Genomic DNA, 11,919 nt, shown 5'->3' with positions numbered 1-11,919 from the left:
CTGAAGTGAGCGAGAGTTCATATCGGACAATTGTAACCTTGTCTTGAGTGAACGAAAGTTTACTATTTGATTGCAGGGTGATATACATGTAATGGATTAACCTTAAAAATGACAACAAAATAGCATCCGTTGGATATGCTCAACACCAGGCTGTACTTCAACCCACCAAAGATGACCTGTGATACTGTGTCTCATTATGTGGGACTGTGAATGAGGTGAGGTGAAATTGGGTTTTACGTCGTGCTTGTAAATATTTCGCTCATATGACGACGTGCATGCGTGTGTATGTGCGGCTGCTTGTACTAGCCCGGACTTAAGCTGGTTTTATAGTGCTAGCCCACTGAGATACCATGCCGCAGTGAAGCATGAATACCCTACTCAGACGCATTATACTGACTCCGAGCCGACCAGTCCTTGTTGTACCCATTAAAGCCGAGCGCCATGCAGGGACCAACAAGTACCATATTTAACGCGGTCGGGGATCGAACCCGCGACCTTCCGCTCTCCGGGCGGACTCTCTAACCACTACACCACGGAGGCGGTCCCTATCTGGACGTAGATTCCTCGTTCCCAAAGTTTGCACGAAAAGGTCCCAAACATCTTTAATACCTGTTAGCATTAGACTTTTAAATTAATGTTAGACCTAGCCACAACTTTAAATACATTTGTCTACTAGTCTCTTACAGTATACACTGGTTATCCTTCTCATCCTGTTTATCTGTGCGTTTTAAGTTGATCGTTGTTCTTTGCTTAATTTGTTTTAACCATGCTGTATGCCTCACTGTTGTAAAAAGAATTCCTTTGTCGGGCAAATAACGTATTATCATGTTTACCCACGGAAACCCGACTGCATATCGTGCAGGGGTGGAAATAACTTTAAAATTGCTAGTGTACTCCGGTACAGTGGCACATGTAAAATCACTTGCCCTGATAATTTTTCCACTATACCGGCCGTTTTCTTGTTGATTTTTAAAATAAACAACATAATTAATATTGGAAAGTCAACTGGACACCGGTACAGTGTGATATACAAATTTGCTTGCCCGACAGAAAAAAACACTGGACTCGGGCGTCGGGCAAGGGGTTATTTCCACCCCTGTCGTGCAACCAATGTTACATGTAGGATGGTGAACTGAGCCAGAGGGAGTATCAGAAATGTCCATCAATTGCAGGAAGGCACTTCAACTAAAAATGCACCCATTTTAGTTTTTAACTCCAAAAATATTTCAAGTGAAACATAACACTCAGATTCCAACACGAGCACACTTTACGGCAATGAGGAAGTCAATCAACTATTCAATAGGTTTCAAAATGAACCTGTGCTGTACAACAAAGTTCAACATAATAATCAATACTAACAGGGATATAACAAACAACACACCCGGAAGTGTGTGTAATACAGATACGATCTCACTTCCTCCTCCTTCAAGGCGTGTCAAAGAGCTACTCAGCCATGTAGCCTTTAAGTACCGATTGTCATTTTTCCTTTTAAACGAACAGTCGTCAATAATGTTTAGCCGACACGGAACAAATAGAAACTTTTCAAATATATCTATTTAAAAGGTATTATTAATGCATTGTGGATCACACATGAAGTGGGTGATAAAACATGTTTCTTAATACTTTTGTACAAAGACTTAAAGACTGCAATCAACAAAACTGGTACTCTAAAATTTGTGATTCAAGTAAATTATGTAATTATAAAGAATATAAATCTCTTTTGTCAATTGAATATCATTTGTGTGCTATCTCAGAAAGAGAATACAGAAGACTTTATGTTTATTACGTATATGTGAGCTCCCTTTAAAGGTTAGTATTGGCATTCCCCGCAGTAATAGAATATGTACATTTTGTGCGTTAGGTTGTGTAGAAGATGAATATCACTTCCTTCTAAAATGTCCATTGTATGACTATCTCAGATCAAACTATATACCAAGATATTATTGTAATTCACCCAGGATGTTTAAGTTTAAAATTCTTTTAACATGTAATAAGATAAATATTTTGTTAAATGTTGCAAAGTTTATTAAGGAAGCTCTATTTCTCAGAAATTCCCATCCGTCATTATAATGATTATTTTGTATTATGTTGTACATGGGCCGTTGGCCTTTATACCGAATAAAGAATTGAATATTCATGCATTCCTTGCTGAAATCTCATAAACTTTTGACCTTTCACTAATCAGCGATGTTTCTCTTATACGTCAGGCATCTGCTTTATGAAGGAGACCTAAACAGCTGGTGTGGATGTGTTGTTTTTTGCCGCATGTAGCAATATACCAACAATATACCTGCTATATACCAGCAATATACCAGCAATATCACAACGGGGGACACCAAAAATGGGCTTCACACATTGTATTCATGTGGAATCGGCGTGACGAGCGAACGCTTTAACCACTAGGCCACCTCCAAAACAGTCTATTTGGGGACCCATATTACAATCGTTTTTGGATAGTGTCAGATTATTTCAGATAATTTATCTCTCTCTCTCTCTCTCTCTTTCTTCAATAGTATACACAGCTGATAAGGATGAGACTAGGTAGTACAGCAATACAATCTCGGACTTACGACCTTCCGGTATTTTCTTTCGTTCACTCTTACTTATTTGTACGAGAACCTAACACGATGTGTTTTAAAGTAGAGTTTGGAAGTGATTCACAAACACATGCGACCACTCACAATGTAGATGTGCGTGTGTTTCGGGACATTTGGAGCAATAAACTTGAACCCCTTTTAAACACTGGTCCAATCCATACCCACCCACCGACCGTCGTAAAAGGCGACTGACGGGATCGGGTGGTCAAGCTCACTGACTTGGTTGACACATGTCATCATATCCCAAATGGGTAGATCGATGCTGATAATGTTGATCACTGGATTGTCAGGTCCCCCAAATAGTGAACTGGTGTTTGACAAGTTTTTTCTCAGCGATAAATAAACCGAATTTATTAAATATCTTGGCAGAGTAACCTTAGGTATCACCTACAAGTCTACACAATATCAAAGAGATTGGTCGCAAATTATGCCAGTATTGTAAAATTCAAAACAGCATGTCAAAAAATGCAATATCAAGGCAAAACTCACTTATTTCAGTCTATGCTCAATGTTGCCTCCATCTTCCCCCACAACTAAACAAGCCGACTCTTCCAAGCAGAAATGCTTTTTTTCTTCGACTGATATCTACTCCCATGACATAATTATCTTGTCTTTTAACGCCTGCTCAGTCAATTTGTCTCTCACTCCTCAGTAAACTTTCACCTTTAGAGAGTGAGTGAGTGAGTGAGATTAGTTTTACGCCGCTTTGAGCAATATTCCAGCAATATCACGACAGGGGACACCAAAAATGGTGTTCACACATTGTATCCATGTGGGGAATCGAACCCGGGTCTTCGGCGTGACGAACGGACGCTTTAACCACCAGGCTACCCCACCACCCCTCCTATAGAGAGTTCCATATGGCATTGCATTTTGTAACATGCTGTTTTGAATTTGACAAACTCGCATAATTTGCAACCAATCTCTTAGATATTTTGTAATCTTGTTGATGATAACCTAGGGTTGCTCTGTGAATTTTGAAAATAATTTCGGTATATTTATCGCTGAGAAAGTACTTGTCAAAAACGGTTCACTTTTTTGGACACCCGATATTGCAGAGTTCGGTGTTAAACAACAACCAAACACACCAGTAAAGCATGCATCCCTCCTTTCATGATCCAGACCCGCTTTTAGCAATATTCCAACAATGTCACGGCGAGTGAAACCAGAAATTGTACCCATGTGGGAATCGAACCCGGGTTTTTGGCATCATGTTAACAACTAAACCTTCTCGACGATCTAGACTAACCTTAAAATAGTATACAGTTTTGATAGTACAAACAGCTGGAGAGATATAACACAGTACGGCTGGGTTGAAAAATAAAACAAATAACATGGTTCTGAGAATCTGAAACAAACAGGAACCGATCTAGCACCATCGGACAACACACAGACTTCACCAGTAAGAAATGACTAAAACTTAGTGACAGACTGCCTTCACTATAAGACACTTTACCTTGCTTCCGAACATGTGAACATCCGGGTTAGAATTGGTCTTCAGCAACCCATGCTTGTCGTAAGAGGCAATTAACGGGTGGTCAGACTCGCTGACTTGGTTGACACATGTCATCGTATTCCATTTGCGTAGATCGATGCTCATGTTATTGATCACTGGATTGTCTGGTCCAGACTCGAGTATTTACCGAGCGCTGCCATCTAGTGGAGTTAAACAACAAACGAAGAATTACCTTTCTTCCGAGAGGTGGCTGCAGGGGGTAGGGGTGCGGCAGAGCGAGGGAGCCCCGGGGAGTGGGAGTCCTGGCTGCCGGGCACAGGTGGTCTTGGCATTGAGGGTCGGGGCAGACTTGGGCTAAAGGGGCTGGCTGTCTTCTCGGTACCATTGTCTGAATTGCTGTCTTTCCTGGGCGGTTCTGACTTCGTGCTGCTCTGTGCCGACAACGTGATGTTAGATCTGGAAATGAGAACATGAAGATGTATATCAGAAGCAAAATGTACAGTGCAGCTTCTGTATCAAGAAACGTAAATCAGCGCCAATACTCACCTGTGACCCTCTCTCTCTCTCGCTTCCCCCCTCTCGCTCTCTCTCTATCTCTCTCCCATCTCTCTCTCTCCTTCGCTCTCTCTCATCACCACCCTCACCCTCTCATACATACACGCACGCACGTATACGCACATACACTTCACCGAGATATAGGAACTGCTCATGGAATCACCTGCATTCTGCGTCCGTCAGGCGAGGGTCGTTTGTCCCTGAAATGTAAGAACCAAACAGTAGCGTGGAGTGGTGCATTGGGCCAACGTTGCAGTCATCAATATTTCAGGTTCTCATGTTTTACCGGGTTTAGTGAACTTGCTGAGTTAAGATGTTAGAGTCTGTTTTGTGTCAACTGAGATTCTTGAAAGTATTTATACCAAATATTGTTTAAAAGCCTAAGAATGTCATGAGTTGCCTCTGATTGCAAACGTATATATATACCTGTGATTCCTGAAACAGAGCATGCTTGTGAGAAGCCACTAACGGAATCGGTTGGTCAAGCTCGAGCTCTGCCATAGTTGATGCATATCGTACCTCAAATCCGTAGATCGATGCACAAAATGTCAATCGATAGATTGTCCAGAATCGATTATTTACAGACCGCCGTGACATAGCTTGAACATTGTTGAGTGCGGCGTTGAACAACAAACAAACAAACAAACAAACAATTAAGCAAACACAAACAAACATCCAGGATAGATACCTACATTTGGCCCGCCACACGTAGTACCCTGCCAGACACACACCCGCGGCGAGAAGGAGGGCCACGGTGATTCCTATACCGATGCCAGCCCCCACCCCAATGTCCGATGACGTGGCAGGACCTAGAATGAGTGAGTGAGTTTAGGTTTACGTCGCTTTTATCAATATTCCAGCAATATCACGGCGGGGGATACCGGAAATGGGCTTCACACATTGTACCTATGGGGGATTTGAACCCGCTAAATTTTTGCTATTTACATGTCTGAGCTAGTGATACATTTAAAACAAATATACTTGACTTATACTCGCGCGTACGTACGTACGAGTTTGTTTATGAAATGGGTCAAATCGCTGTGATGATTGGCTTCAATTACACATCCGGAGAGGTTTCTTAACGTCCTTGAAAAACCGACATCATCTGAAACTTTTCTCTCACATTAAACTGAAACACCTTATGTCAGGATGAAATGCATACCGCAGCACAGCTTAAAGATACAACCCTTACCTTTAACAAACACAAACAGTTCCTCTGTAAAGTTGGATGTCAGCAGAGCATTTCGCTTGTTGATGGCTTGCACTCTGACGTCATAACCGGTATTCAGTACGAGACCGGATATATGGGCATAAACAATATGTCCAACTCCCGGGTCCTCGTCGACCTTCGCGTAGACCCAGCCTCTGGTGGAGTCCGCACGTTTGTATGACAACTCAAAACGTTGATCCCCTCCCCCGTTGAACCCTGACCTCCACGTGAACCAGAAGCCGGCTGTGAAGTTGTCCACTACTTGAAACTGAAGGGGTGACTCCGGTCGAGCTGCAAAAAGACAGATCTAAATTACTGCTGCTGCCGCTGCTGCTACTGCTGCTTCCACTACCGCTACCACCACCACCACCACCACCACCACCACTACCACCACACTACCACTACTACTACTACACGCACTACTGCTACTACTACTACTACTACTACTACTACTACTACTACTACTACTACTACTACTACTACTACTACCATACTGCCACTACTACTACTACTACTACCACTGCACTACTACTACCATTACACCACTGATGCTGTCACCAACACTACCTACCTACTACTACTACTACTACTACTACTGATGCTGTCTACCCAAATCAACTTGACGGGCTCTTGACTTCGCCCGAATGCAATTACGTCATCGAACAATTCAAGTGACGTCACAACAGAAAGTGACGATATTCAACCTTGGCCTTTGACAAGACTTCATAGCCTGCAACATGTCAAACTATGACAGTGTTCTGGTTTTGGTCCAACAACAGTTCCATTAGTGCAATTGTTAAGGTTAGCAACTCTAACAAGAAAGTCAATATTACCACTATTTAAAAGTGGAATTTGGGTTGCTTTGACTTGTTTGACCCAGAATATCTGCCAGTCGAAAGCCACCATTAATGTCGAACTAATGACGTCACTTGACAACAGAACTGATAGTGGCCCGTCGTTAAAGGTTGAGACGGTCCACATCATTTTTGCAGCGGACCGCAAATTTGATAATGGGAGGGCCAAGTTTCCATGATAATCCATGTGCATTTTAGCTATAATACTACTACAAATACCTCACTACTACCGCTAATACCACTACTGATGCTGTCACTACTACTACTACTACTACTACCATACTGATGCTTCACCACCACTACTACTACTACTACTACTACTACTACTACTACCGTTTTACTGATGCTGTCACTACTACTACTACTACCACTACCAACACTACTACTACTACTACCACCATTATTGATGCTGTCACTTGTCACTACTACTACTACTACCACCACTCACCACTACTACTACTCACTACTACTACCACCACTACTACTACCATTATTGATGCTGTCACCACTACTACTACTACTACTACTACACTAATTACCACCACTACACTACCACTGCTGATTAACTACTACTACCACTACAACTTCCACTACTACTACTACCACTACCACCACTACTACCATTTACTGCTGCTACCACCACTGCTACTACTACTACTTTACTCACTACCACCACTACTACTACTACCACTTCACCACCACTACTACTACTACTACCTTTACTGATGCTGTCACTAATACTACTACTACTACTACTGCTGCTGCTACTACTAGTACTACTACTACTGCTGTCACTAATACTACTACTACTACTACCATTATTGAGTCTGTCACTACTACTACTACCACTACTACTACTACTACCATTACTGATGCTGTCACTACTACTACTACTACTACTACTACTACTACTACCACTACCAACACTACTACTACTACTACTACCATTATTGATGCTGTCCCTACTACCCCTACTACTACCACCACTACTACTACTACTACTACTACTACTACCATCACTACTACTACTACTACTACTACATTATTGATGCTGCTCACTCACCACCACTACTTACTACTACCACCACTACTACCACTACTACTACTACCACTACCATTACTGATGCTGTCACTACTATTTCTACTACTTCTACTACCACCACTACTACTACTACTACTACTACGACTACCACTACTACTATCATTACTGATGCTGTCACTACCACTACCACTACTACTACTACTACTACTACTACCACTACTACTACTACTACTACTACTACTACGACGACTACTACTACCACCACTACTACTACTACTACTACCACTACCACTACTGCTACCATTATTGATGCTGTCACTACTCCTACTACTACTACTACCACTACTGCTACCATTACTGATGCCACTACTCACTACTACTACTACTACTACTACGACTACCACTACTACTACCATTACTGATGCTGTCACTACCACTACTACTACTACTACCACCACTTCTTCACTACTACTACTACTACTACCACTACTGCTACCATTACTGATGCTGTCACTACTACTACTACTACTACTACGACTACCACTACTACTATCATTACTGATGCTGTCACTACCACTACTACTACTACCACCACCACTACTACTACTACTACCACTACTACTATCATTACTGATGCTGTCACTACTACTACTACTACTACGACTACCACTACTACTATCATTACTGATGCTGTCACTACCACTACTACTACCACTACCACCACTACTACTACTACTACTACCACTACTACTATCATTACTGATGCTGTCACTACTACTACTACTACTACTACTACCACTACCACCACTACTACTATTATTACTACCACTACTACTACTACCATTATTGATGCTGTCACTACCACTACTACTAATATTACTACTACTACTACTACTACTACCACTACTACTACTACTACCATTATTGATGCTGTCACTACCACTACTACTACTACTACTACTACTACTACTACTACTACTACTACTACCATTATTGATGCTGTCACTACCACTACTACTACTACTATTACTACTACTACTACTACTACCATTACTGATGCTGTCACTACTACCACTACTACTACTACTACTATTACTACTACTACTACTACTACTGCTACTACTACTACTACTATTAGCTGGAATATTGCTGAGAGCGGCGTTAACTAAGCTCACTCACTCACTCACTACGACAACGACCCAAACCCAACCCACATGGGTACACTGCAGTGTACATCAAGTACTGCTCCTGCCACTACTCCTGCAGTTACACACTGTACCACTACACCTACATGGTACACCTATTCCATTACAAAGGTAATATTGTTTCGCTCTCACCGCGTTCTCTTGAACGGAAGATTGCATGTATGGATGTAGACTGAGGTATACTACAAAAGGATGCACCGTAAGGCGTTGAATACTGTCTCAGGACACTTACTCATGTAATGCTTCTTGTGAATATATGTGTACAGCTTAAAGCTTACCACTACACCGTTCAACCTTCAAATCAGCCGATTCTTGTCGAGGTTTCTAAATCCCCGATACAAGTTAGCAAAACCCTATTTCTGAAACTCGCAATGTTACCAAATCCACAGTTTCGGAATCGAAAGCATAAGGTGGCACTCAAAGCCCGTTTAAGCAATATCACAAGATCAAAAGAAAAAGGTTTCTCAATTGGTACAAATGGTGGGAATCGAACCCGGGCCATGTGCGTCATGAACGAACGATTTATATACCGGGTTTCCTGACACCCCTATCTTATTACATTTGACTGACGTACCCGTCCGTCTTAGCTCGATGACGGCGGAGGTGCACCCACCACGTGTGCATGCTGTGACATAGTGGTATCCGAAGTCGGAGGACGATGTCGTCAGCGTTCTGAACAAACGTGACCCTGAAACTTCGACGGGTGTGCCGTGCATGCGGTAGCCAATAGCCACTTCCTCCTTGGATACCGGCTTCAGCTCCTCGCCATCTTTGCTCCATTTGAATACCGACAGCGTCGACAAATTGAGGAACGTAGCCCGCAACGTCGTCTTGATGTCAACTTCTGCATACACAACGTCATGGGCGGCAGACATCAACCTCGGCGCCATGGCAACTGAAGAATTAGACAAAGTGGTACATTCATCAGCCTGTTTCTAATAATTCATATACTTTCCTACTACTACTACTACTACTACTACTACTACTACTACTACTACTACTACTACTACTACTACAACAACTACTGCTACTACTGTTGCTATTACTGTTGCTGCTACTACAACTACTGCTGCGTCTACTACTACTACTACTACTACTACTACTACTGCTGCTGCTGCTACTACTGCTGCTGCTGCTACTACTACTGCTGCTTCTACTACTACTGCTGCTGCTACTACTACTACTACTGCTACTACTACTACTACTGCTGCTGCTACTACTGCTGTGACTACTACTACTGCTGCTGCTGCTACTACTACTGCTGCTGCTACTACTACTTTGCTGCCACTACTATTACTACTGCTGCTGCTGCTACTACTACTTCATAACTGCTGCTGCTACTATTACTACTACTACTACTGCTTGCTGCTGCTGCTACTACTGCTACTGCTGCTGCTGCTACTACTACTACTACTGCTGCTGCTGCTACTACTACTACTACTGCTGCTGCTACTACTACTACTGCTGCTGCTGCTACTACTACTACTGCTGCTGCTGCTGCTACTACTACTACTGCTGCTGCTGCTGCTACTACTACTACTGCTGCTGCTGCTACTACTACTACTACTGCTGCTGCTGCTACTATTACTACTACTACTACTGCTTGCTGCTGCTGCTGCTACTACTACAACTACTGCTGGACAGGGTAGGTAGGCTCAATAACTTGATTGTTGACGAGATACCGAACGCAGACTTCCTCGGTCCTTGATTCACATGCACGCACGCGCGCTTGGACGAACGCACAACCATACACTCAGACACACAATGTGTGAGTGAGTAAAGTCACATCGGCCATATCGTGACTATAAACCTAAATATTTATAAAAACGAACGATATAAATAACTGTCAATAAAGGACAGTAAAATAACTAGGCTATCTCAGATCTAAACTTAACAAGCATGTAACCGCAAAACGATATTTCTAAATGCAACACGTTATAAAAACGGGTTATGCTGTAGATCAACATACTAGATGTGACACAGACACAGACACACAAAGGCATAGACACAGTTACACACAGACACATACGTAGACATAGATACAGACACACGGACACACAGACATAGTTATACACAGCACAGCCACACGTAGATACAGATACACACAGAGAGACACAGACACAGTTATACACAGACACAGCCACACTCATAAACATAGATAAAGACAGAGAGACACGGTTACAGACAGACACTCGCAGACATAGATACAGACAGACACAGAGAGAGACACAGTTACACACAGACACTCGTAGACATAGATACAGACAGACACACGCAGACAGAGTTACACACAGACACTCGTAGACATAGATACAGACAGACACACAGAGACAGAGTTACACACAGACACTCGTAGACATAGATACAGACAGACACAGAGAGAGACACAGTTACACACAGACACTCGTAGACACAGATACAGACAGACAGACACAGACAGAGTTACACAAAGACACTCGTAGACTTAGATACAGACAGACACACGCAGAAAGAGTTACACACAGACACTCGTAGACATAGATACAGACAGACACACGCAGACAGAGTTACACACAGACACTTGTAGACATAGATACAGACAGACACACACAGAGACAGAGTTACACACAGACACTCGTAGATAGACATAGATACAGACAGACACACAGATACAGACAGACACACACAGAGTTACACACAGACACTCGTAGACATAGATACAGACAGACACACACAGACAGAGTTACACACAGACACTCGTAGACATAGATACAGACAGACACACGCAGACAGAGTTACACACAGACACTCGTAGACATAGATACAGACAGACACACACAGAACACAGATACACACAGACACTCGTAGACATAGATACAGACAGACACACAGAGACAGAGTTACACACAGACACTCGTAGACATAGATACAGACAGACACACACAGACAGAGTTACACACAGACACTTGTAGACATAGATACAGACAGACACACACAGAGTTACACACAGATGCTCGTAGA

The 11,919-nt window shown here is 42.5% G+C and overlaps 1 protein-coding gene across 1 annotated transcript in view; it reads right to left on the bottom strand.

Moving 5' to 3' along the window:
• LOC124283036 overlaps positions 1–11,919 on the bottom strand; it is a 28,382-nt gene that overhangs the window by 1,852 nt on the left and 14,611 nt on the right. The window contains exons 3-7 of the mRNA XM_046719048.1: positions 9,494–9,814; positions 5,801–6,109; positions 5,301–5,417; positions 4,772–4,808; positions 4,286–4,509 (exon numbers count right to left, since the gene is read on the bottom strand). Of these exons, the coding sequence (XP_046575004.1) occupies positions 4,286–4,509; positions 4,772–4,808; positions 5,301–5,417; positions 5,801–6,109; positions 9,494–9,814 (1,008 nt within the window). The remainder of the gene's footprint in view (positions 1–4,285; positions 4,510–4,771; positions 4,809–5,300; positions 5,418–5,800; positions 6,110–9,493; positions 9,815–11,919) is intronic.

This window comes from Haliotis rubra, unplaced genomic scaffold (assembly GCF_003918875.1).
Source record: "Haliotis rubra isolate DU_JTF1 unplaced genomic scaffold, ASM391887v1 Scf309, whole genome shotgun sequence".
Classification (NCBI taxonomy): domain Eukaryota; kingdom Metazoa; phylum Mollusca; class Gastropoda; order Lepetellida; family Haliotidae; genus Haliotis; species Haliotis rubra.
Note: the sequence above shows the minus strand (reverse complement) of the source record. Positions and strands in the feature narration are given on the sequence as shown.